Genomic DNA, 27,028 nt, shown 5'->3' with positions numbered 1-27,028 from the left:
AAATACAAAGAAAGATAGAAAAATATAACAGACCTCAAACTTTTGAATAGTTTTGTACATGCAATATATTAAAATATAAAACATGCAAGGACTCTGACATTAAAGGGTTAGTTCACCCCAAATTAATTGTTAACAGTTACTTACCAACGTTGTTCTAAATCCTTGAGACAAACAAAAATGAATATATTTTAATGTAATCTGAGAGATTTCTGTCCCTCCATTGACAGTTTACAGAACTGCCACTTGTAAGCTTCAAAAAGTTCAGAGATTGTAAAAGTAATCCATACGAATAGAGTGGTTTAGTCCAAATTTTCTGAAGAGACTATAGCTTTATATGATGAACAGATTACAATTTTTTATTTAGACTTTTATTCACATATAAACTTGGGATGTGCAAGACTAGCTGACTAGTAGATTAAATGTGCCAAAAGAAAAAAACAAGCAAACAACTAGTAAGGTCAGTTAAGCTTCTGCTTATGTTCAATGATCAATCGCTATCTTGTTATCTTCGCTATCAAAATCCAGTGTTCTGTATTTTGCGTACGTGAGTTTTTGTTGTAGATGGCTATAAAAATAAAAAAAAGAAAGATTTCTAACAGCTCTTACAGGTTGTTGGCCTTGTTTGTTTCGTTGCTTCTATTGCTCTCCCCTTTTTTGTAAGTCGCTTTGGATAAAAGCGCCTGCTAAATGATTAAATGTAAATGTAATGCAATCGAATGAACTTTTTGAAGAGTCAAAGAGGCAGTTCTTAAACTGTTAATGGAGGGACAGAAAGCTCTCAATTTAATGTAAAATATCTTCATCTGTGTTTTGAAGATAAACAAAAAAGTATTATGGGTTTGGCACAACATGATGGTGAGACTTTTTTTTTTTTTTTTTTTAATTTTTGAGTAAACTAACCCTTTAAGAAACTGGTCGGGCACAAAACGGGGCATCTTTCATGTCTCCGTCCTGGCTGGTGCAAGCTTTGCGGCCATTCATCACTACCTGTTGTACTGGTGTGAATTCACTTTATTATTTGTTGGTTTGCTTTTTTGTTTGTTCTCATATCACATTTGGTGTGAAAGTGTCTTTCATGTGTAATGTATTGGAGGACATTATCTCTGGACTACCAGGCCTCCCATAATAACTGCAGGGGTTCTCATGTTGACCAGAGTGCACTCTTTGCAGTAAGGCTGTACCTGAGCCTACTATTCGTCCCACGGAGACAGGACCCTCCACCACCGGCTCTGAAACACAAGACCATCAATTAGGCCCGGTGGTTCTGTCCTTGACACAATCTTCTGGAAACTTTGAGGTCATGTTGAATGACCCTCAGGCAAAACCCTTTAATCGCCAACCTATTTCAAACAGTATGAACTAGAAAGTTGCATTAGTTCCAGGAATTACATGAGGAGGAAAATGTCAAGGATGCCCATCACCATAATATCCAGCTGATAAATAAGCTGTTTGTATAGTAAAATTGATTATTTAAAAAAAAAGATGATTAAAAACACCCAGATAGATAAAGTATGTTAGTGCACACCGATGAGCCCATCGATTATTTCACCAGTCCCCAATAATCACCACAACATAAAAAAGTGGTGGAGAGTTTCTACCTTTGATCACAGGGGATTTGACAGTATTTTTAGTGACTTTAGTGACTTTTACTGTTGCTGCCACACCTTTATCTGTGAAACAAAAGAGTTACAAATGAGCAGACCTGCTAAATATGTGCAAAGTCAAACAGCATAAGAAAATGAGGGTAATTCATAAATATGCAGAAACCAAAAACACACATTAGCATACAGTGCCTTTAGAAAGTTTTCAGGTTTGAGAATACAGATCTTCTGTCAAAATGAACAAAACCAGCTTTTGACAACTATTGAAGTCTTGGACATTTTACACTTTACCTCTGCGACAAAACAGCATGTCATCTCACAATTAGGGGTGGGTGATATGACCAAAATCACTATAGGAGTCGTTTTTTCACAATAGCAATATATCACCATATAGGTATCACCACAATTTTTGATTCCATTGAAATTTCATAATTCTCATCACTGATTTCAATAAATCAAGTAAAAAAGAAAACTCTCAAGGATGAAGACAAGTTAACAGTCAGTGATGAAATAAGACCAAAGAATCAAATTACAAGCAATGAATAAAAAACTACAATAGTACAAAGATACAAATAAAACAGACCCACCTGAAAAATGTCAATACTACACTGTACATTTTTTTGTTTTGTTTTTTGTTGGTTTAACTTAAAAAAGTAAGTAACCTGGTTGCCTTAAAATGTTGAGTATATTGAAATTAAAAATTTGAGTTGATACAATGAAGGAAATTTGTTTAATAAATAGAAACTCAAAATATTTTTGTATCTGAATAACAAAAATTTGATAAATCATAAAAATAGCACTATTTAGCATGTTTCACTGCATCATCAGAAATAAAACACAAAATTACCCAATATGCTTACAAAATCTTTTAATAATATTTTAATAAACGTTGTCGAATCTCAAAAAAATTTTTTATTGTATTAACTCACAATTTTAATTTCAATTAACTCAATTTTAAGGCAACCAGGTAACTTTTTTTCTAAATATTTTTTTACAGTGTACATAATCTGTATAAAGTAAATAAATGTACAAAAAGCTGTATAGTCTTCTCTTCACTATGCAAAATAAATATTAATTTATTCTTATTTAAGTTACAAAAGTGATTTAGGTAGGAGCAGTGAGGAATATTAAAAGCAATTGAGAAAAGATACGTTTTGGGCACATCTGATATAAGCCGGAACACAGAAAGGAGTTCTCACATGAGTTCTCTTTCACTTCTTTTTGTGCTTCAAAGGTTTAAAATGTGTTAAAAAATGCATTCACATGATAAGCTTCAGCTTTTGTGCCGGCGCAGCATGTCATGCAAGTCCAGAATCTTTACTGGTTGAAAATTTTTGACCAGTTAATCGTGTCTACCGGTATATCGTCCACCCCAACTTATATTCACTAACATGGATCAGCTGTAATTTTGATGCTAGACTTTAGCAACATTAAAATGAAAACAATCCTACATTATTTTTTAACAGAAATCCATTTTTCACAAGTTACTTTAGAATATTAAATATTACACCCTTTCTACTGCATAAATAGCTCAAACAAAGATGATTTAAATTAGAAGGCCAGAGATCAGAGAAATCACAAGTTAAGTTTGACAATGGTAAGAAGATATTCCATAAACTTAATGTTTGTAACGAACAAGAAACGGGTTCTTTCATTCCCCTCTGCAGACTCTCTAAAGCTCAGTAACATATGACTTTTAAGGAGCATTTGTAGAAGAAAAAAAAAATGTTCTTGCCCTCTCTTTGTCATTTATCATCAAAATAGGGTTGTGTTTCCTTCCCTCGTACCATTTTCAGAGCCATTTATTGTGATTTGTCTTTACAATATGTCCTGAAGTGCCTTTCATAACAGGGGTTAGGTTCAAAAAAACCCATCCCAGGTTCACAAAATTTTCCAAAATAAACTGGGCGCAGCTGTCGAAATGTGCCGTTTATAATTAATCTAGCTTTTTCCACAGAGGTTCAAGATACCGAAGTCAGCGAAGGCAAACATGAATTGAACAAACTGAGAACAACTTGCCTGCCGAACACTAAATAATCTCGGAGACTGTACACGAGGAGAGGAATAAATGAAGGAACCTGCCAAATCCATTTCCTCAGCTGCGTTTCTGAGAGCCAATAAGAAAACATTAATCAATAAAACATCAAAATAATTGCAGCAACCAAATAGTTATTTGCCTCATCATCGGTCTATAGCGCAGACTCTTTTCTACACGGAATGAAAACACTTTCTCCTGTCTTATCAAGTAGAACATCAATCATATTTACACTATTTACACATTTCGTCCCTTTCTGACTTGTCTGCACCAGGACCGGCCTGTTTTCCAACAGCATGCTAAAGTACTTTAGTGTTGTACATGATAAACATCCTGCTGTGTGTGTGTGTGTGTGTGTGTGTGTGTGTGTGTGTGTGTGTGTGTGTGTGTGTGTGTGTGTTGAAGCCAGCTTTCCAACAGCTCCAAAATTCAACATTTGACTGTCACATTTCTCCCCCTTGTGGTAGTCGCATGGAACTTATAAATCATTTGTTTAAGCCTCTGCTTATGATAAAATTAATTAATAATAATAAATATATTAATATATCCACATTCCACACAAAACAAACAACCAAAATAAATGTTTCTAAGGTTATATAATTGTAAATAATTACTCATTACCAAATATAAATATTTATTGCTGCCCATTTTGCAGAAATAATGAAAAAACATTGGAAATTCTCACTTTGATATTCACTAATCTTACCATTTTAAAATGCAGTCAAGTAGCAAATACGCATACATTTGGAATAATAGACATAAGAAAAGGCTTGTGTCAGTACTGGCATTAATGTAGTTGTTACTCACTGAGTGCCCTCAGCACAATAGTAACCAAATAGATCCAAAACATTACAGAAACTGTAATAAAATTGAACATTAACCTGAACTGAAACCTTTCCCTTAACTGAAAAACGTCAAATAAAAACAAAACAAAACAAAAAAACAGGGTGAGGGTGATCCAGGATTCCAAATCGATTTCACAAACATCCCTTGAATCAATCCTATCTTTGGTGACCAAACAAAGGTTCTTTGGACTTTGAGCTTGGTTTTAGTTCTTTCACTAGGAACTACAGGCATAAATAATAATCCAATAATGTCTATTATCTAATAGAACCTACCATCTAACTCCATTCAAATATTCTCACTTCTCAAAGAGTGCATAGCTTACTTTCTTTAAGAAGTGAGACTCATCGTCACCCACCGGCGGCCTCTGTGAATCTGACCCTGCACTGGGGTGCTCTCCCTCCCTCTAGTGGCGGAAGAAAGGTTGCAGCCAAGTAGAAGTGCAAATAGAAGTACCTTATTTGGGATTCATCCAATAAAAAATAGAGGATTTCAATGGAAGAACATCAAGAACCTGATTTAACTATAACAGTAAGTATTTGCCTTAGATATGTGCGCAAAGAATCATTTAATTAATGCTTAATCGGACATTTTGCAAATGACTAGTTAGTGACTGGACTACTCTAACCAACTAGAGGACAAAATATTTTAAAGCACCCGGGACATAAGAGCTGCTGGCTCATGATACCCAGTTTTGTAGTGGTGGAAATTTTTATTCTTTTAAGAGAGTCGTTCATTTTTTTAGTTCGTTCACCAAAATGATTTGTTCAGATTCAATCATTGATTCATTCAGTAACATTTTATTTTATTTTATTTTTATATTACATAAATATGACCGCAGGTGATGAAAAAGAGTGTTTTATGTGTAATGTCTTAAGTCAACGAACGTATTTACTTACAAAAAACTAATTTGGCTTTATTAAAATGTGCATAATCTACTCATTAAATAAAATAAGTCTAAATAAGTGGTTCAGATGACCAAAGCATGTTTTTTTGCATGATTAACATTTAATTGTTTGGTCAGACATTTAGATATTCATATATCTGGGATTATGGTAAGCATGGGGTTATAAACATGAGGTTTGTCTAACTGTGCTTTGCATCCGCTTTCTGCTGATTGCTGAACGAGACTGACTGACACGCATGCTAAATGACCACGAAGGTAGCCTACTAGTTTGTTCACGAACGAGATCTCTCTCATTTCGTTCATTCTCATTCGTACGAGAAGTACCAGTTCGTTCACGAAGTTGAAGAACATGAAGTTCGTTCAGTAGAATGCTTTTTACTGATGTGACGAGATCTTTTAAACCACACTGTCACATTTTTTATTTGTTCTACAGTTTTTTGAGAAGTGCATGACATGACTCAAACGTAATGAAGAAAAGGTTCAAACATAAAATAAAATACAAACACACTTTACTCTGTAGTAATCATTTAACCATCAACCTGCATTATTATACGGTTTTAATTAGAGTGGTAAAGTGTACATTTCTTTCTTTGCTGCAAATATGCCACCTACACGAGGCGACCTGTTCGCTATCAGTATCCTTCAACAACTGGTTCATTTAGTTCACGAACGAACAACATGTAGCCTACCAATTCGTTCACGAAAACGAGATTTCTCATTCAGAGTCAAACTCAAAGCCTCTCAGTCAGTAAAGGGCGTATTCGTTCACTGATTTCAACAAATCACATGCTCTGTCACATCTCATACTCGAACGCTATTGGCTTGAGGTTGTCATTCTTTGACACAATGAAACAGTCAACAACGCTGCGCATGCGCTCGCTCCTAATAGCGCCACGGTGCGGTAGAGGGAGGAATTTCAGTGAACGAGAAACATGAGTCAATAGACTACGTGAACGAGAACGATTCGTTCACCTAAAAGATTTGTTCAAAAAGAACGATTCGTTCACGAACGTAACATCACTACAGTTTTGAGTCCTACATGTTCTGAGTCTGATGACCTGATCTCATTTCACCTTACTGTCTCTAAAGTTTCCTGATTCTGGTCCTATAAATAAAGGCTAAAAACATCCCATTAAAAAAAATCTAATCAAATCATCAATACACCCTTTAAAACACAAATGCTTGGTGGACTCTTTTAAGTGTAAACAGTCCTGGATTTAAAGGGGGGGTGAAATGCCGTTTCATGCATACTGAGCTTTTTACACTGTTAAAGACTTGGATTCCCATCCTAAACATAGACAAAGTTTCAAAAACTAATGTTGGACGTTTGATGGAGTATTTCTGTGTTAAAAATACTCCTTCCGGTTTCTCACAAGTTTCGGCGAGTTTTTTTGAGTATGGCTCGACTTGACGTTAATAGATCGGAAGGTCCTTGTATGGGCCGTACGGGCTCTTCTCCCGTTAGGGTGCGCGCGCGCGACTAGAGCGAGAGAGAGGAAATGCACGCCGTAAACAGTCTCTCAGGTGCAGATCCAGTCGTCCGTGAACACTTCTGTCTTTATAGTCCGCGCCGCGTTCCACTTTATTCCTATGGGTGACGTCGTGCGACGTCAACGCTTCAGCACAGCATTCTGGGAAGGCAGCGCTGCATTTGAACCGATTTGAACGCAGAAATGACGGGAAGCTTCACAACATCGTTTCAGTCGCGTCTCAAAGTGGATTTACACGCCACTGCTGTCACAGGACTTCACCAAATCATACCAAAGAAGTGTGTTTTTGACGGAGCGGTCCCAGCGATAAAGGTTCGGTCCTGCTTTGGAAGCAGCCGGTGAGTTAAACTGCTTCAAATGTCTGTGCTGTTGGCTCGTCGCGTGAGTAAACATCAGTAAACGACACGATCGCGTGCTTCGTCATTCAAATGCGCTAACGGTTACTCCATTGTTGTTCTGTATAACGTTACACTAGCCTGATGTGCAAAACCGTTTTGCTTGCTACTTCTAAAGGTCTAGTCGCATACAATAGTCCATAAACCGAATCATGTCCTCTAGGCATGTGCCGATATCAATTTTTCATGTTGCGATTAATTGATGAAGTTTTATCATGATATACGATATGTTGCCATAGCATGACAGCTTTAAGAACTATTTTTGTAAGAACAAAAATAACTGAATGTTTAAATACAATAATACAAAGCACCAAAAATATATACAGCTCTGGAAAAAAAATTAAGAGACCCCTCATTGAGAAATCAATGTTATGTGGTCTCTTGATATTTTTCAGAGCTGTAAAAGTACAATTTTCAAACAGATTAAATTGCAAAAAAAATTGGCTATAAAGAACAACAGGTAGGCTACAAATTACAATAAGGTCTGATTATTTAATGCATTAACTAAGATTGAGCAATAGCTACATTTGGTACAGAAAGTATAATGTTTTTGGTAATGTTAGTTAAGAAATACTGATCATTGTTAGTTTTATCCTAGGTACATTAACAAAGTTATTTTGATTTTGATTTTAATGTTATTAAAAAGTAACTAAGAAATTAACATAGAATGATTCATTCTTTATAAATATTTTTCATTGTCAGTTTGGTGAATAATGAAATAACATGTTAACTAGGGCTGGGCGATATGGCCAAAATTTCATATCCCGATATAGCTCATTTGATATCCCGATAACGATATACATAACGATATAGCAACCTTTCTATTAATTCAGTTTATGAATAGTCTATACAAAATTGCAATGTGGAAATGCAGTTTGAAATGATATACAAAACAAATAAAGGTAGTATGGACTACATTTTTATTTTATTTAGAACCTTTTTTTAAAGCAAGACTGTTAGTAAAGTTAACACCTGCCTAGGGATGTTTACCGATGAACGTTTGACCGATGGCTGACCGTATCAACGTTAACCGATCAAAGTTGTCGGTTAAAATAAATAAAAAAGTGATCTCTAAATTAGGCTATTATAGACAGTGGACTAAACGCTACTACAGTTGGCCGTCTCATTCCAAAATCTTTTTGTGTGATTGAACATATCCCTCGCACTCAATTTTTCATAACTTGCCTGTTTGTACTTAATAAACCAATAAAAACATTTGGCGCGAGGTCACAGCGTTTGGGTTTGCGCGCTCACAAGGTTTGCAAAAAGTAAACACTCGAGGTTAGAGCCAGAGCAGACGACAGTATGAAGCGTGCATTTCGCTTAAGATGGGCTTACATTTGGAAATATATTACATCTTCATTTCAGTGGTAACACATAAGGTGTTGATCGTCTTTCTTTATTATTGTTAGCAGTAACGTTACCTCAAACTAAAGCGGCGTCTCTTCGGAGCTGTCATTTTCTTAAATGAGCCGCGGCAATGATTCAAATGAGCTTCTAAGGCTGGACAAACGCCTTTATTTTCAACGCGATCACCTTGTACCCAAACCATTTCGAAACTAAGGAGCCATTTGTCCTCTGATTACAAACAAGCTCCTCTGCGGCGCGTTTGCGGGACTCGTGTTTCGCGCTGTGGGGGATTTTAAAAAAGTGACGTGAGTGGAAGGGAGGCTGCAGCGCGTGTGTGTGTGAGTAAGAGAGCGAGAGAGAGACAGAGGGAGCGCGTTTATGTATTGCATGGGCATGCCATGGCGTGAGGTGCATCTTGACATAAAATTCTGCCATAAACGCCTTATCGTGGCGTAAGCGATAGAGCCTAATATAAAACGATAGACATTTTCTATCGTCCAGACGATATATTTCGTCATATCGCCCAGCCCTAATGTTAACTAATGAAGTCGTGTCTCAAAGTTTTACTGAACAATAACAGAACGTTCTAATTATTAGGGCATGTTGTACTCCAGATTAAAACATAAAAATGTTTAAGTTTGAAAATAAATAGCCTATTAAGTCTTTAAGTATTAGGTGCTTTGATGAACAACCTTGAGATTACAAAAACGAATGGATGTTTTAAAAACTACACATGGTTTTTGTTTGTTTGCTGGTTCCCGGGGTAACAGCCGCATTCTGCAGTTCATCAGCGCCCTCTGCTGTCACTGAGCGGCACTTCAGCAGCGTGTCTCCTTCACCGGTTCAGTCATGTGCAAACGCACGTTGGGCTTGTTTATATCTGAGCGCGTGTCCCTTTGACGCAGAATACAGCGGTGTTGAGCATTTATACGGATGTATGGGCAAAGTATTCTTCAATAAATTATAAAAAAAATTATAAATTGTTAATAAATTATTATTTACGATATTTTAAAGTGCCCACGATAACAATATCGTGCATATTCATTATCGTGATAAATCGCATTATCGAAAATCGGTACATGTCTAATGTCCTCATACACTGCGAGTAAAGAGACACAAATGTGGAGGCGCCACTAAATACAGTACATACCACAGAGACGGACGTCCTGATGTTGCCGTTTCTCCTGTTCAATTTATTTCTGCCTCAGATTTGATTCTGGATCATATATCTATTAGCTGAGATCGATAGCCATGGGTTTCTCCACGCTTGAGGACGTCACCGCTTTGCGCGCTTGTCATTCTTTAGCTCCGCCCACACGATACGCCTCCAGGCGCTCGTTTTTTTCCGGAAAGACTCGGTACAGCCTATATTTCTTTTATAAATATGATAAAACTAAAGACTTTTCGGAGATATGAAGGATGGAATACTACTCTATAGGTACTCAAGATTGACGTGAGATTGACTGAAACTGAACCCCTTTAACAAAATATCTATATTTACAGTGTGTCCTCTCTGTATAAAAATAAATGAACTAATTACTACTCTGTTATTTCCAAAATAATGCAAATATTTTTAGATTTATTTAACATATTTGTTTTAACAGCTTTCGCCAAAAATACACCTACAAAAAGTATAGCGGTACAGAAGTAATAAGGGAAGTACAATATTGTAACAGTACTCAGCACAAAACTTTAAAACTTTAGACACGACGTCGTCCTCTACAGTGGGTCTGACAAGCCTCAACAATCAATGAGCCTCTGGAGAACAGAACTGGATTCACTCTTGAAACTTATTAATAAGGAATATTTGCACACACACAAAAAAACTTCACGTATTTGTGTCAAAGTTCACGCGCTTGACACATTGATTTTGTGTCAAGCGCGTGAACTTTAGCTTGAACTATTTGATTTTGTTCAGTGAGTCATAAACGATTTATTTAAAATCATGTGTTTTCGGTTTCTGCATCTCTATATGATACTCAACTTTTTAAATAATTAAAACATGAATATACACATTTTAAAAAAGTATCTACATTTTTTTTTAGATCTAAATCACAATGCATCTGGGTCACTCTCAAAATGTGGTGACAAATGTGTGACTGTTCGGTCATGAAAAACTCAAAGAAACCTCACTAAAATAATTCTAAAAATGCAGATGGTTTAACTAGATTGTTTTATGCACATTTGTTAGAATTTTTGAGGGGCTTATTTATTTTGTACTCATTTTAGATAAAATGTCTAAAACATGCAACAACAACAAAAAAGTATTTAACGGGGTGAAATGCTGTTTCATGCATACTGAGCTTTTTACACTGTTAAAGACTTGGATTCCCATCCTAAACATAGACAAAGTTTCAAAAACTAATGTTGGACGTTTGATGGAGTATTTCTGTGTTCAAAATACTCCTTCCGGTTTCTCACAAGTTTCGGAGACTTTTTTTCGAGTATGGCTCGGTTTGACGTTAATAAAACGGAAGGTCCTTGTATGGGCCGTACGGGCTCTTCTCCCGGTAGGGTGCGCGTGCGCGTGACTAGAGCAAGAGAGGAAATGCACGCCCATAAACACTCGCTCAGATGCATATCCAGTCATCCGTGAACACTTATGACGCGCCACGCTCCCGTTCCACTTTATTTATACGGGTGATATCAGCGCTTCAGCACAGCATTCCGGGAAGGCAGCGCTGCATTTGAACCGATTTGAACGCAGAAATGACGGGAAGCTTCACAACATCGCTTCAGTCGCGTCTCAAAGTGGATTTACACGCCACTGCTGTCACAGGACTTCACCAAATCATACCAAAGAACTGTGTTTTTGACGGAGCGGTCCCAGCGATTAAAATCGATTATTAAAATAGTTGTCAACTAATTTAGTCATCGATTAGTTAATAAATAAGTTTTATTTGCCGTAAGCAGCTGATTTTGTGCATATTTTAAATCTGCGGTGGCAGTAATGATTACCAATTCATGCGAGTATTTCCATTTTGCATTAAAACACGTTCTAACAGCGTTAAACTTCACTGAACGAATGCCAGTGCAGTGCGCTGTTTAGCCTGTTTAGCCGATTAATCGAAAAAATAATCGACCAACTAATCAGTTATCAAAATAATCATTAGTTGTATCCCTATTCTCATGCTTTGTTTATAATTACCATTCACAATCTAATTAAATTAAGCTTTTCATGCTGCAGTGGCACACTGCAACGTTTCTGGATTCACAACCATATTTAAATGCGCAAGTGAAAAAAAAACCAAACAAACTTTACTTAATTCAAGAGCGTTTGCTCTAGTATGGAAATTGCTACAGAGAACCACAAAATGTTACTGGTCTTAGTAGCGACTACTGAAATCTAGGTACCAACAACTCCTGCGCAAATGTTTAAACAACAAATATTTAGCAATGCAAATCCCTACCACACCTCTAAATAACGGAATTGAAAAGGCGGATATTTGAGCCATTTTGCCCTACAGTCAAATGAAACCTGAATTTTTTACTTTGAGCCAGGGTTATCAACTGACTAAAACTAGTAAGACTAGGCTAAAAATATTAAAACATTTGTTTTAACTGAATAAATGCTGCAATAAAATATAAATATTAGTTAAAACAATACATAAACTAAATGAAAATTATATATATATATATATATATATATATATATATATATATATATATATATAAAAAATGTATTATATATATTTATATATTTTATTGCAGCATTTATTCAGTTAAAAATTAATTAATGTTTTAATAGTTTTATTATATATGTATATATATATATATATATATATATATATATATATATATATATATATATATATATATATATATATATATATATATATATTATATATATATATATATATATATAATTTTTTTAAGAAGCCTCTTCTGCTCACCAAGGCTGTATTTATGTTATAAGAAACACAAAAAAAGCTGTAATATTGTGAAATATTATTCAGATATAAAATAACTATTTTCTATTTGAATATATTTTAAAATGTAATTTATTTCTAAGATGCAAAGCTGAATTTTGAGCATCATTACTCCAGTCTTCAGTGTCATATGATCGTTCAAAAACCATTCTAATATGATGATTTACTCCTCAAGAAACATTGATTATTATACATTTTGAAACAGTTTATTTATTTTAGGATTATTTGATGAATAGAAAGTTCAAAAGAACAGTATTTATCTGAAATAAAAAGCTTTTGTAATATTGTACTATATATTAAAAATTCAGCAATGCATCACAGGAATAAATGACATTGTAAAAATATATTCAAATAGAAAACAGTTATTTTATATTTTAATAATATAAAAAAATATATATATTCAAATGTGTGTCTGTGTGTGGTATGTATATATAAATGTGTATATATATATATATATATATATAGGGTGTAACGGTTCACAAAATTCACGGTTCGGTTCGATATCATACACTGGCTTCACGGTTCGGTTCGGTACGGTTCGGTATGTTTTAGATACAGCAAAAAGAAAAAATTGGCAGATAAATTACTTTTTTTTAATTTTTTTTATTAAAACTAACAAAGTATGATTTTTTTTTTTTTACATTGAACAATGATGGAGCTATACTTTACCCATCTTCTATGTAGTTTCAGGAATAAGACAGGATAGTTTGTGGCTGTTTCTCCTTTTTATCGTCTTGTTGTCGGCGTAAATGAGTTGATTGACATGACATGAATTATTCCCGCTGCTGTACCATCAGCAAATACGACATACTGTTGTTTTTTAATCCATCACTCTTGCCAACACCATCATAGCTTACAAAGAATCCAAAGTTCACCCAAACACCAGACCTGTTGGTTATTGGAGAATCTTCTATTTCTGGTTTGTTAAACACAATAGCTATTTTGCCACGAGCATTCAGCGCGTAGCCTACTGAGTAAACGAGCACCTGACTGAGCAGCCTAAAACATATTTGGTGTTTTTTTTTCTTTCACTTCGGCGGTGTCAGGGGCATTGCCTGTTATGTCGTTTTGGTTATTGGGCTACCTTGTTGAACGCATATTATTATATTTCACACACTTTTTTATTTTCCAAATCTAATTAATTAGTCCAAGACATAATGCGTACCGCGTACCGAACCGAAAGCCTCGTACCGAACGGTTCAATACGAATACGCGTATCGTTACACCCCTAATAATATATATATATAATAAAATGTACATAAAATTACAGACATTTAGAAAAAGAAACTAAAATTAACATGAAAACTACAATTATAAACATAAAAGGCAATACAAAATAAACCATGCAAACCATTAAAAAATGTGAGCTCTTTGAAAACAGTACGGCAAACTCTGTGAACCCACACAAGAATAATCACTTTGAGACGTGATCTGACCTAAACAACCAATTGTAATGCAAGCACACAAGTGGACCGTTAGGCTTAATAATTCAACTGACAGGGTCTAACAAACAAACTATGGCAAACATACTTATTGACTGAGCAAAAGGCACCCACGTACAGAGAGGACACAACCTGACTCATGTTAACAGATAGATGGCAATACGAGGCCTGAGAACTACTCACGTGGCTTCTGGCCCCATACGTGCAAATGGAGCTTCCCAGAAGAGTAGTAGATGAACCCCAAGACCAGCATGGGACACAAGACGAACAGTAGTTTGTGTGCAGGCTTCATGTTCCTCAACCATTCACATGGTACCGTGTTTTTACATCACCTAGGAACAGGACAGAAAGGTCAGGGAAGCTGAATCACATGTTCACAGCATGCAGTCAAGCAGACAGACTCTCATTATTAAAAGTACACAAGCCAGTTTGTCAGCTGAGAAAAACAACACACACACAGGCACACACACAGACACACACGCACACACTTTTATTCAACAACGATGCATTAAATTCATTAAGATGACAAAGGCACTTACATGATATCTCGGAATTCGGACTTGATATGTGTGAAAAAGTGACAAATCTTAGCTGCAGCTTCAGCGTCTATATAATCTAGGGGGCAGGGCGCTTTAGATCCCTGAGAGCATTTGATTGGACAGAAAATCTGATGAGAAGCTGAAGAGCAAAGTCATGTGATCAAAATTATTGATCCATGCTTTTATCTTCTAAATGCAAATTGTGTAATTGTTTTGGAGCACCATACATTTAGATAACAGCAAGGCTAACATATTCATACTAAAAGCCAAAATCCTTTCATTTTGATTTCATGGGGACTTTAATGTGCAGACTTTATGGACTGTTTATAGGTTATTAGGTTTGAACTTAGCGGTCCCGCGCAGTGCAACTATTGATTTAGTTGATTTGAATCAATGTCTATAAATGTTGCCCAAATGCACGCTGAAGTTTAATATACAATGATCATAATGCAAGGCAAGCACATTGCATGTATCTGACCTATTTTTAGCATCATTCAGTATTGGATTTGACTGTTCATAGATTAAGTGGTCTATTTCAAACTGGATCACATATCCAGATTGTCTCAGTGGGTGGCTGGGGGGATGATACAAGTCAGTTGCAAAATTTCTGTTTAAACATTAATGAAATTGAGATTTAGGGATGTTGCGCACATCCCTAAATGATAGCTTTGTGTGAGAAACAGCTATCATTGTGTGGCTACAGTGAGCTCTTTTTACGACTACCTCACAAGCACAGCTTCTTGTGCATTTTCCCCCTGGATACAGCAACATTCACGTTTAAAATGTGACAGCAGGGGGAATATTTTTAGGAAATAACTTATTTCTGTATGTTCTCCACAAAAATCTATCATTAGACTTAAGAAGCCATGGGAAAAAGAAGTTGAATGAAAAACCTTTATGACTCTTATGCAGAGGCATCAAATGGTTTTGACGTGACCAGGAAGTCAAGGTATGGCAGCCACAAAACCCTGACATAGCTTGGCTTTCTGGTCAGGTCAATACAAAGTAATATTTTTACTGCAGGATAAACAAAATTATAGTACTACGACTTTACACACATACAAATTATAACAGACATAAACAAAGCAGACACACACTTAACGAGTTCGCACTGAACTGACTGACAGCTTCAATGATTATAAATGAAGCGCTCTTTACTCACTGTGTAATTTCATTCATTTTTTCAATTTGAAGAAAAGTTGTTTTTCATGAGGCATTGGACCTTTCCTCCAATATATACTTCACACTTCAGTAAAAAAAAGAGACAAAAACAGATTTTTTTTAATGTTATAATAGTGATTTGATGATTTCTTTAAAAAAAATTCAAATGGAACTTGTGAATAAAACTATAATAGGGAGAGAAAATAGCTAATAAGTGCTCCTCAGCAGCCGTCTACTGGTCATAGCGGAAAGTTTGTACATTTTTTAAATTTTTTATTTTTTATAAAAGTGTATTTTAGTTAGGGGTGTCGAAATGAATTGTTTCTTCGATGCATCGCAATGCAAACAACGACGTTTCGGTATCGGTTCAGTAATAGACCATAACCGCTTATAATGTTACTGACGTCACGTATTAATGTTATTTGTCACGTGCGTGCTTTGTTGTGGTAGCATACAATGAGAGAGGGAGATGAGAGAAGAGAGTGTGAATGATTAAAAATGCTCCAACTTTAAACTGCACTTTAAAAGCCAACATCTAAGCACATCTCGGCTTTTATGAACAACCCGGTAAGCACGACCTGGAGAACACCAGTGGTGTAAAGTAGCGAATTACAAATACTCTCATTACTGTAATTGAGTAGTTTTTCCTCAGGAATTGTATTTTTTAAAGTAGTCTAAAAACAGTGTACTTTTACTTGAGTACATTATAAGTGATGTATCGGTACTTTTACTGCGCTATTTTCCCTAAACCTGCCGTCGCTACATTATGTTTATTTATGTTTCCTGTCAATGTGATTGGCTAAGACGAATATTCAGTCCTGTGTCTCCATGCGTCACGTGCGTGACTCCCGTCAAATCAACCACAGCGACTGCCAGCCTAGAGTGTGAGATGCACACTTTATGAAAGGGGGTAAGTGCTGGCTACTGTATGATGACTGAAATCGTCAAAGCGCCTTAAAAAATGACTACAAATGGACCGCAGAATATTACATTTTCTAATACATGTAAAAATGGTACTTAATTCTGTTAGCGCTGCACAAGCTCTGGGTGCCATCTGCTGGAAACTCTACACATTTAGCTTGATGTTTATCTACACATTTAGCTTCATGTTTATGCTTAAATATGCACTTCAGTTTATTGAAGTGCATATTTTAATGTATTGTGTTCTCACGTGGCGATTTAAAATTGTAGGCCATGTATATAGCAAATAACTTTCATAAAACATCAGATTTATATTTAAAGCGGGTTTATTTTTTAATTGCATAAAGAATAATCAGTGGTGAAAACGGTGAGTTACTTGATTCTGATTTCTATCCTTTTAACAGAGAAAATGTCCATTGAAATTAAAGCAGTACAGCGATTGCGTCTTGAAAAAAAAGAACTTTTCATTGAAAAGATTTTTTTTTTTTTACATAATTGTTAATGTACAATGCTTTGCAACCTTTTTTAATTAACCGCAAGAAAACCTCTACAGAATGGTTTTCATAAATGTTACCAGATTATTGGTTGATTTCTCAAATATTACATGGCTGTATTTTTAGTGCTAACAGTCAAATATAAAAATTTTAAGAAATAAAATATTTTTGGTGATATGTTTTTTGTTCTTACTGAGAATCATCCATAAATGTCTAAGCTACGTTTTTAATAGACTACTCACTACTCTTGAGTACTTTTAAAAGGGCTACTTTTTACTCCTACTTTGAGTAGTATTTATGTCAGGTACTTTTACTCTATTTAAACTATATTTTTTGGCAAGTAACAGTACTTCTACTTGAGTATGCTTTTTCAGTACTCTTTCCACCACTGGAGAACACACATGCTTGTCAATTCCCGCACTATATGCAGATTTAATGGGAGTTCAAGTCACGTCAAAACAACAGATAAAAGCTGCATTTTATTGCTCAACAACTGACTTCACTATCAAAGACTGCAATATGTGCGAGCGCGGCAACAGCACTTGTAAGATCATTCAGTTTCTTTACTTTTAATGAAGATGATTGTATGTTGAGCACCTACGACTTTACTTTCGGTTTAATTTGCAGTAGTTTGTGCATTGGCTTAATGAAGAGATACTCTGTAGCGATGCCTGCTGCGGTACCACATTCATATTTGGCTATAACTTGACATAGCCTATAGCACGCTCTCACACATTTATTTTTTTGCATTGTTGGGATAAGTAAAATTTATATATGCGGTTTCAACAACTAGATCTATTTAGACTTTTTGACTGTAAAGAGACCCAGACCACTTCCTGAAGTGGCTTAGTATTATGTGTATTTGTGCTAAATACTCCTGTTGTCTTCTGTGCCTTCTTTGGTAAATTGACACCCCTGTTTTTATGGTTAATTTTTGGAGCTTGACTTCTCCTGACCACCAACCACTTAGATTGTATATGGAAAGGAGACACACAAACATTCTGCTAGCTATTATGATGACTGTCCCTTTAACCATGTTATATAGCCTATCAAGGGAACAGTTTATTGGAATTAAACGGGAATGTTGTGTGGGAGGAAAAAAAATACATAAGCTCAAAGTGAAAAAGTCCATCATGATAACTGGTCAAATTTACTTAAATGCAAGTCTGCAAAAAATAAATAAATAAATAAATAAATAAATTACATTTAAAAAAAATACTATACAAATACAGTATAATCTAGAAGATGATAGCATTTTCTCCCGATGTTCACACAGTTCTCCCAGCACAGTAGCCTAATAACCTAACTGTATACTGTAAAAAAAGTCAGTAAAAATAGGGCACAATGTAGCCTACTGTATAATATGAAGGATTTTTTTTTACAGGTGTTTTACCTGTATATTGATTTACACATTGCATTAGTTTGTGTTTCAAGGGTCAACATAAATTTCCGTAAAATTACTGGATAATGTTGGCAGAAAATTACCAGTACATTTTCCGTTTTTATTTTTTACAGTGTATAACGTTAATGTTCCACTAACATTTCAGAGTCACAATTTATCTTCATTCTGAAGAATAAATATGTTGTTTATTCATTCAAACCCCTATTTTTAATGCTTTGCTTTAATAAATACCACTTGGTTTGATAACAATGATATCTAACATGCTGACGTGAATTAACATTCTATATACTTGATTCACACTTTATAGCAATAATTCACCCTATTAGTCCAATGTTACGTGGCGTTTTAAACAACTGAAAGAAGGGGAAAGTCAAGATCCATATGGTAGTAGTCACTCCTCGTTTTTTGTTCTGAATCTATTCAGTTCTTCAAAACACAACTGCCTCGCAGCAACAGCACAGCGCGATAGTATTTTATCTTAAAGTATGCAGACTTCTGTGTGATAAGGCATTGTGATGTCCCGATAATACATGTTTGCAATTCTCGGACTGAGAGCTCAGGCAGGCTAACGGTTTAACGTTACCCTCCCCTTTACTTCACACACAAACCAATGGTCAGCTCTCAAGATAAACACACCATAACCGATACATTTCCACATGTCAAACAATACAAACCCTTGTCTCGAAGGAGAACAGGTTTAGAAAAAAACGGACTAAAATACATATGGTGGAAAATATGAAGTCAACGCGGTGGGTTATATGCGCTCAGGGGCCTAAAAGCAAAGCAGCCTATTTGCGCTCATTCAGCTAGCCAGCCACAGACAAACACAGTCCAGACGGGCTAAAACTCATTCTCAAGCACACAACATTTGGTACTCTTTCAAAAGCATTTTGAAAGCATCATACATACGTTTTGCACACCGCCGGGTTAGTTAGACGCGCAGATTGAACACTAACGTTTGCGCTGAGGTAAAAGAACCGTCCGTTATAACGCGTATAAATGTCCATAAAAATCCCCTTCCACCGGTTCACTTTCACATTACCTGTCTCCACCAGTCGTCAAAACCCTCGGGTTAAAACGTTATCGACCACATGTTTCTTTTCCTCCGTTACCGTCCATCTCTTTTAAGTAAAACAAAAAACGCGAGGATACTTTATCACCTCCTCAAAGCACCCAAAGTGAAGCTGCGTGTTGTTTTATTCGGAAATCTCCCTCCCCTCTCTAACTCTCCCTCTCTCTCGCCGTTTAAGTGGGAGGTCTACAGACATGGTTCTACCACGGTCGTGTTTCAAATATTAGTGAACCGACTATATAAACTGCATTATATTTGCATTTCGCGACATCGCCTACAATTCCCAAAATGCACTCTAAACAGGTACGAGATTTAAATAAATAAAAAAAAATCATATCTTATGTCTTCTAACTTTGGTCATGCATATCTTAAGAGTGATAAAAAGGCCATACTCAAGATGCAAGAATGTCATAAATGTTTTAACATATCCTAAGATTTCAGTCAAAGGGGCCTCTAATTGAAGTCCATTAAGACATACACGATTATGCATCATCATGACTATAAATAATGAATGGGAGTTTGTTGTGCATCAAAATAGATCATGCATTTGTATCAATGATCATCATTTCACGAGTTCCCACTTACATCAAATTAAATAGAGTAAAGATTATGCGTATTTGGCGTGCTGTCCAGGGGAGGGCTCCGGGCTCGGATTTTTGCCCGAACCCAGAGTATCCCCTTGATTAGCTGACGGCTCCGTTGTTTAATTATCTGTTAGTGCTCCTCCCGAAATTAGTTAATAAAACTTCACTTTGTATCACCCAGTGCAACAGTGTAAGCTAAATGTTTATTAGGCCACTGATTTGGTTGTGGAAGTTATTTTAGTCATTGCCAGAGGGATAACACAGTTTTAAAGTCCTCATGATTTCAAAATTGACCCTATTTACTTTGTTGGCACACATTACAGGTCTTAGGGAGAACAATTCATCTGTGCTTAAACCGTGCAAAATCCGTGATTAAATAATTAATCACAGCACTGAAAAAAATAAAATAAAAAAATTAATAAAAAAATTAATAAATATATTTATGTCCTATATATATATATATATATATATATATATATATATATATATATATATATATATATATATATATATGTGTTTCTACTTCCAGTTTATTGGGGCTTTAAAGCTTCACAAGGTAAGGTAACAGAAGATGTTTGCAATAAATAAATGTACTAGTTGGTTAATATTCTATATCTACCCTTCTATTGGAAATCAGTGTAGCTCATTCAGGTGTTCTGCTTTTTTCTTTCACTGTGCAAGTGGAACCTTAAATCTTGTGATAATTGTATTTAGTAAATTTTGTTTACCAAGACATTTTGGACAATTTAATGCTCCCAACTTTGTGGAAACAGTTTGGGGATGGCCCCTTTCTTTTCCAACATGAATGGCACCAGTGCACAAAGCAAGGTAACGGTCAAGCAAGGAAAAAGCACAAGCTTGTGCAAAATTCAGAATGTAAAACAATTACATTTTAGCAACATTTTTTTAGCACATGACTTTTACAACCAGACAGCAGACAGTTCCCAACCAGAGAACACAGGGCAAGTTAACACATCATATGGATCATCAAACCAAAAACCTATAGCTCTATTACAAAAAAAAAATGTCCACAAACATTTATACAGGTTTATTTATGTTGCTACAGATAGTGATGCATTCAACAAATGAAAACAACTCCTCTAAACTAAATTATAAATGTATCACTTTTGTTTTTGCCCCCATTTACAGTATCACGAGCTGAACTCAAAGATCTTAGACTTTTTCTATGTAAGCAAAATGCCTATTTCTCTCAAATATTGTTCATAAATCTGTGTTAGTGAGCACTTCTCTTTTGCTGAGATAATCCATTCACCTCACAGTTGTGGCATATCAAGATTAGACAGCACGATTATTGCACAGGTGTGCCTTAGCATGGCCACAATAAAAGAGCAATCTAAAATGTGCAGTTTTATCACACAGTACAATGCAACAGATTTTGAAAGTTTTGAGGGAGCATGCAATTGGCATCTGCAGGAATGTCCACCAGAACTGTTGCCTGTGAATCAGGCTTGTGCAAAATTCAGAATTTCAGAATTGGCCTCCATTCAATTCATGAATTTGAATTTGAATTGAACTGACTCCGCCCCACAGGAAGTTTGATTTCAATTTGAATTGGAATGACAGGAAGTGGAATTAAATTCATGGCAATTCAAAGAAATTCCACATAGTCACACAACAGAAAGAATGTGTTTAATCTCTCATACATTCAGTGTTAGAAAGGTTACTTAGGAAATGTAATTGCTTACTGTTATAAGTTACTCATTATAAATGTGGTTTGGATTACTTTATCAATGCAAAGTACTGTTTTACATTTAATATGATTAGTAAATAACATCATTTCATTACACGTAACTGCACTGTAAACAATATTACACACTCTACTTAAAAAAAAACCTCTACTAAAAAAAACTTTTTTTTGGAATCTACCAAAAAATCTAAATTAAGCTAAATTTCCTAAATTATTTAGTCTGTAACACGATGAATTTATTATTATTAGTGGAATGTGTTTTAATTTAAGCTGACTTTTTTTAAAAAAAGTTGTAAATTAGTATAGAAATTACCTTCACTTATACTTTACAGTTAATAGATTGTATGCAGCTAAGCATAAGAAGAAACTAACTTGAAAGCCTAGAAAGCAACATGCTTCATAATAATAATACTTGCCGTTATTCACATAACAACCTAACCATAAGCTCTACTCTTCTGCACGATGGTAACAGTCAAAACTTCAACTTAACAGAAACTCTTTTAAACGTCAAACATAAACGAATATTATACATTAACAGATGTTTCCCTTCACTCAAAACACATTAAATAACACTTAATTAATTATTAATTTCAATTCTCCATTTGCATATGCAAAGCATGCTGGGAACTAGCAATGGTGTCTCTAAACAAAACAGCACACTTGAGCTTATTCTCTTAAAATAAATAGGTAACCTTATTTCCCTTCATTTTATCAGCTTACTCGATTGTTCAACTGAAGACTCAAAATTGCTTACATTTCCTTAAAAAATAGGAAAATGTATCTCTTGGTTTTATTAGTGAAATGTTGTTAATATTTCTATACAACACTTAACCACAATTTTCTTAAGGAAATATAAACACTATTTGAATTATTAAAAAAAAATGTGTGAAAATTACAAGACCCATGATTCATTTTAACAGTGTAGTCACTCCTCAACCCTGCATAGATTTTTGTTCTAAAATACAGATAATGATCAATTTAAATAAATTACCTCCTCAATGTTGTTTAATTAGTTTTGTTCCAATGGTATTTTCATTTCAAAGTAATCCAATAACACAAAGTTGTTGTAAATACAGTCAGGGGCATCGGACTGGGGGGGTAATGTCAGGGTTCTGCCCTGGCAGCTCTGTCTGTTTTGTCTTTGTTTAATGTTTCTATGTTTGTGTTGTGTCTTAGTGCATGGATCTGTCTCTCTTTGTGTCTGTCATGTGTTCCTCTTGTCCTACCTCCTTGTTTGCTGTTACCACGCCCCCTTGTTTAGTCTGGTCTAGTCCTCGTTTCACTAATTGTGCTCACCTGTTCCTCATGTGCTCTGGTCCCTTTATATTGTGCTACCTTCCCTCTTGTCTTTGCTGGTTCGTTATGTATGTTTGTGAGCGTTTGCTTGTGCGTACATGTCTCTAGCTCCTTGTCTAGCCTAGTCTAGCCTTTTCTAGTTTTAGTGTCTCCTGTTTTTCTAGCTTTGAATTTATTTTCAGTTTTTTTCTTTGTTCCTGAGTTTTTGAGTCTAGTGAAGGTTCTGTCTTTATTTTTGCTTGTTTTCTCCAGGTCTTAGTTTGGTATTTTTCTTCTAGCCTTATTGTTTAGTTTTCTTGGTTCTGATAGCTTACCTTTTTATTTTTTCTGTTTTCCACTTTTATTTTCTCAGTTCAGTCTTTTTATAGAGATTGGTTTTGTTTTATTTTTCTTCGTTTTCTAGCTCCAGTTTTTATTTTAAGTTTTTGTTTAATTTAGTCATAGTTCTTAGTTTGTCTGTTTCTTGTTGTCTTGTCTAGAGTCTTGTGTGTGTGTGTCCTGTGTTGTTTTCTGTCCAGTGTTTTTTCCCTGGCCGCTGTCTCCACTGCATGTCAGCCAAGACTCCTGCTTCGGTGAGAACATCAAGCCTCAGGTTCCTGCCTGGATTGGTCCAACACCGCCCTGCCTGGTGTTGCCTCCCAAGCTGTCGTGAAGGTCATTGGCTGCCTGGACTGGTCTCAGTGGTCATCCTCCCCTGCCCGTCATCGTGTCTTTCCCCTGCCCTGGTGTTTGGACTGTCACTAATCCACTACCCCATTGTGTCTGTTGATCTGTCTTGTTAATAAACTGTCCTTGTTCACTCTGCATCTGGGTCCTCCACTTCCTGATCCTTGACAGGTAAAGGGTACTGAGTACCCAGGGCCTGAGGCAGGGGGGCCACTTAGAACTCAGTTTTCTATACATACATATACATAATCAGAGTGTGTCTTATTTTGTTAACGTTTTAAGTGTTTTTTTTAATGATAAAAATGCAATACCCCATCCATTGGTATCACTATGGTATTTGGTATAGGGGCCCAGCAAGATGGTTTGTACCATAGACCGTAAAAAAATATGGACGACTCGACATCATCCGTTTCCGCTTGGCAGATTTGAAGCTTTCAGGCGCCCTTGCACGGCGCTGACATCTTGGGACCGAGTCTGCGCAGTAGCGATTTCGGGACCGGAGTTGCGCAGTAGAGCGCAGGAAGTAGAGCAGGAAGTACAGTCGCGATATCAAAAGCCCGCCCACACTCTCGCAGATGCAGAACAATTAATAATGTTGGTGTGAAATAAACAGTTATGGAAATGTAGAAATTAAAGCTAAAGCTCTAATCTGCTCCCAAAAATTTCGAAAAAAGTCCGTTAGTGCCTCAGTGACAACTTCACTCAGAGAAGCCGTCAGTCTCAGCTGTCAATCATGACGTCACACCCCCCGATTTTATAGCATCAAATAACTAACTAAAAGTAAACTTATTTTTAAAACGAACACCTGAAATGAAATCATCGTGATGATTACTGCCTTTAGTGACATAAACTAACTTTGGGGAAACATTTTTGAAGTGTAATTTTATTATTTAGTTTGTCTCGCGTCCATTAGAAATCACAGAGGGGCGGCTATACTGGGACCGGTCACCGGGGGGCGATCGAGGCGCGAAAGCTTCAGTAAATGAGAGGGAGACTGCAGGCTTGGTTTGTACCCAGGGCACGCCGCTGAATGCAGTTATCATTTATTCCAATGAAAAACTCACTGAGCAAGAATGTAGCATCTAATTCTCAATAGCTCCTCTAGTGTTTTATCACTGAGTCTGCAGCGTTCTGGTCTGAAGATATTTCCTGCAAGATTCTCTCAACAGGTGCAGAGGAAGCTGATATGGCAAGATGGTATATGAATTTCTATGGAATTTTAATTCTACTTCCTTTAATTCAAATTCAAATTGTAATTCTAGATCCTGTTTTGGACATCAGTTCAAATTCAAGAACTGAATTGGAATTCAGGAGTCATTCTCAATTCAATTCTGAATTGTGCACAAGCCTGCCGTGAATTGAATGTTTATTTCTCTACCATAAGACGTCTCCAAAGGCCTTTCAGTGTATTGGGCAGTACATCCAGCCGGCCTCACAACTGCAGACCATATGTAACCACACACGCCCAGGACCTCCGCATGCAGCATCTTCAGCTGAGACCAGCCACCCGGACAACTGCTGTAACAATCGCTTTGCATAACCAAATAATTTCTGCACAAACTCCCAAAAACCATCTCAGGGAAGCTCATCTGCATTGTAACCGACTTGAGTGGGCAAATGCTCCCATTCAATGCCGTCTGGCACTTTGGAGAGAGGTGTTCTCTTCACGGATGAATCCTGTTTTCACTGTACAGGGCAGATGACAGACAGTATGTATGTCGTGTGGGTGAGCGGTTTGCTAATGTCAGCATTGTGGATCGAGTGGCCTATGGTGGTGGTGGGGTTATGGTATGGGCAGGTGTATGTTATGGACAATGAACACAGGAAATCATTTTATTGCATGATAATGCACAGCCCCATTTTAACATGATCTGTACACAATTACTGTAAGCTGAAAACATCACAGTTCTTGCATGGCCAGCATACTCACCAGACATGTCACCCATTTAGCATGTTTGGGATGCTCTGGATTGGCGCACATATACGACATGTTCCAGTTCCATTGAAGAGGAGCGGACCAACATTCCACAGGCCACAATCAACAACCTGATCTGAAAATATGCGAAGGAGATGTGTTGCACTGTGTGAGGGAAATGGTGGTACTGACTGGTTTTTAGACATCCCCCTTGGAACCCCACCAATACAGTAAAACTGCACATTTTATTGTACAGTGGCCTTTTATTTATGGCCAGCCTAAGGCACACTTGAGCAATAATCATGCTGTCTAATCATAGTCTTGATATGCCACAACTTAAAATTAAGAGATTTTTTTCTAAGATAAGAAATGCATTTTTTTTCTTTGATAAGAAAGGCATTTTTTTCAGTGTTCTATATAGAACCCTTTTTAAGTGCCAAAATAGTTCCTTCTTGTCATTATAGAACCCTATAGCATAAAAGGTTATTTGGAGTATACTCAACTATACTTCTATATATAACCTTTTAAGGTTTCCAAATGCGTAGTGCTGATAGAACCTTTTCTTCTAAGAGTGTATACTGTGCTTCATCCTAACATTACACAAAGTTAAAATTCCTGAATTCAGTCAGGGACGACTGCACAAAAAAGTATAATCTGTTATAAACCGATAAACAATTAGAGCCTATGTTTACCTTAAAATTTTGAGTTCATTGAAAAAGCCAGGCCTTACAAAAAATTACAATAAACATATAATAAAACTAAATCAGAACCTATAATGCATTTTCTGTAAAGATGCTTTGAAATTATATTTTGAAAAGCTTCATACAAATAAATGTGAAATTAAACATTTTAGGGATTATGTATAGGTATAGCCAAATAATAACTGAATAAGTTTTCTGAATTATTCTTTCGAAAGAACCTATTGCCTTACTGAAATGCATAATTTTGTTGTGCCTTCCTTCAACCATGGACTGGGTTTGTCACATGTCGAGTATTCATAGTGTTATCTGGCAGTTTTGTGGCAATGAATGCATCTTTTCATAGGCGTTTTGTCTTTCTGTTCCTCACGTGGCAGTCTCTCCTCGTCAGCTATTGCATTATATCTTTGCAGTTGTGCGCACATGATGGGCCCAGTTTGTCCTTTATATGCGATTGGGCAGCATTTTAGTTCCACCATTGTTTTGAGCAGCTCTACACATTTTGGGCCTTTTTAAAGAGCTAGTATTAGGGGTCTAAGCATAGAAGGTGCAGGAACCCTATTGTTTTAGAATAGATTTT

General features: G+C 36.1%; 1 protein-coding gene across 7 annotated transcripts in view; it reads right to left on the bottom strand.

Moving 5' to 3' along the window:
- The window catches only part of st3gal3b (ST3 beta-galactoside alpha-2,3-sialyltransferase 3b), a 69,978-nt gene extending 50,217 nt beyond the window's left edge, over positions 1-19,761 (bottom strand). Inside the window, exons 1-5 of one of the 7 annotated variants that reach the window (XM_067454034.1) lie at positions 19,552-19,761; positions 15,694-15,777; positions 14,176-14,324; positions 1,599-1,670; positions 1,182-1,229 (exon numbers count right to left, since the gene is read on the bottom strand). In XM_067454034.1, coding sequence (XP_067310135.1) covers positions 1,182-1,229; positions 1,599-1,670; positions 14,176-14,284 — 229 coding nt within the window. In that variant the 5' untranslated portion in view covers positions 14,285-14,324; positions 15,694-15,777; positions 19,552-19,761. Of the gene's footprint in view, positions 1-1,181; positions 1,230-1,598; positions 1,671-14,175; positions 14,325-14,531; positions 14,624-15,693; positions 15,778-19,551 lie in introns of those variants that run through there. The other 6 variants (XM_067454033.1, XM_067454035.1, XM_067454036.1 and 3 more) reach the window with 6 other exon arrangements.
- Between the last annotated feature and the right edge of the window lie 7,267 nt (positions 19,762-27,028).

The sequence above is a fragment of the Pseudorasbora parva genome, chromosome 9 (assembly GCF_024679245.1).
Source record: "Pseudorasbora parva isolate DD20220531a chromosome 9, ASM2467924v1, whole genome shotgun sequence".
Lineage (NCBI taxonomy): Eukaryota > Metazoa > Chordata > Actinopteri > Cypriniformes > Gobionidae > Pseudorasbora > Pseudorasbora parva.
This window is presented reverse-complemented; position numbering and strand designations above follow the sequence as displayed.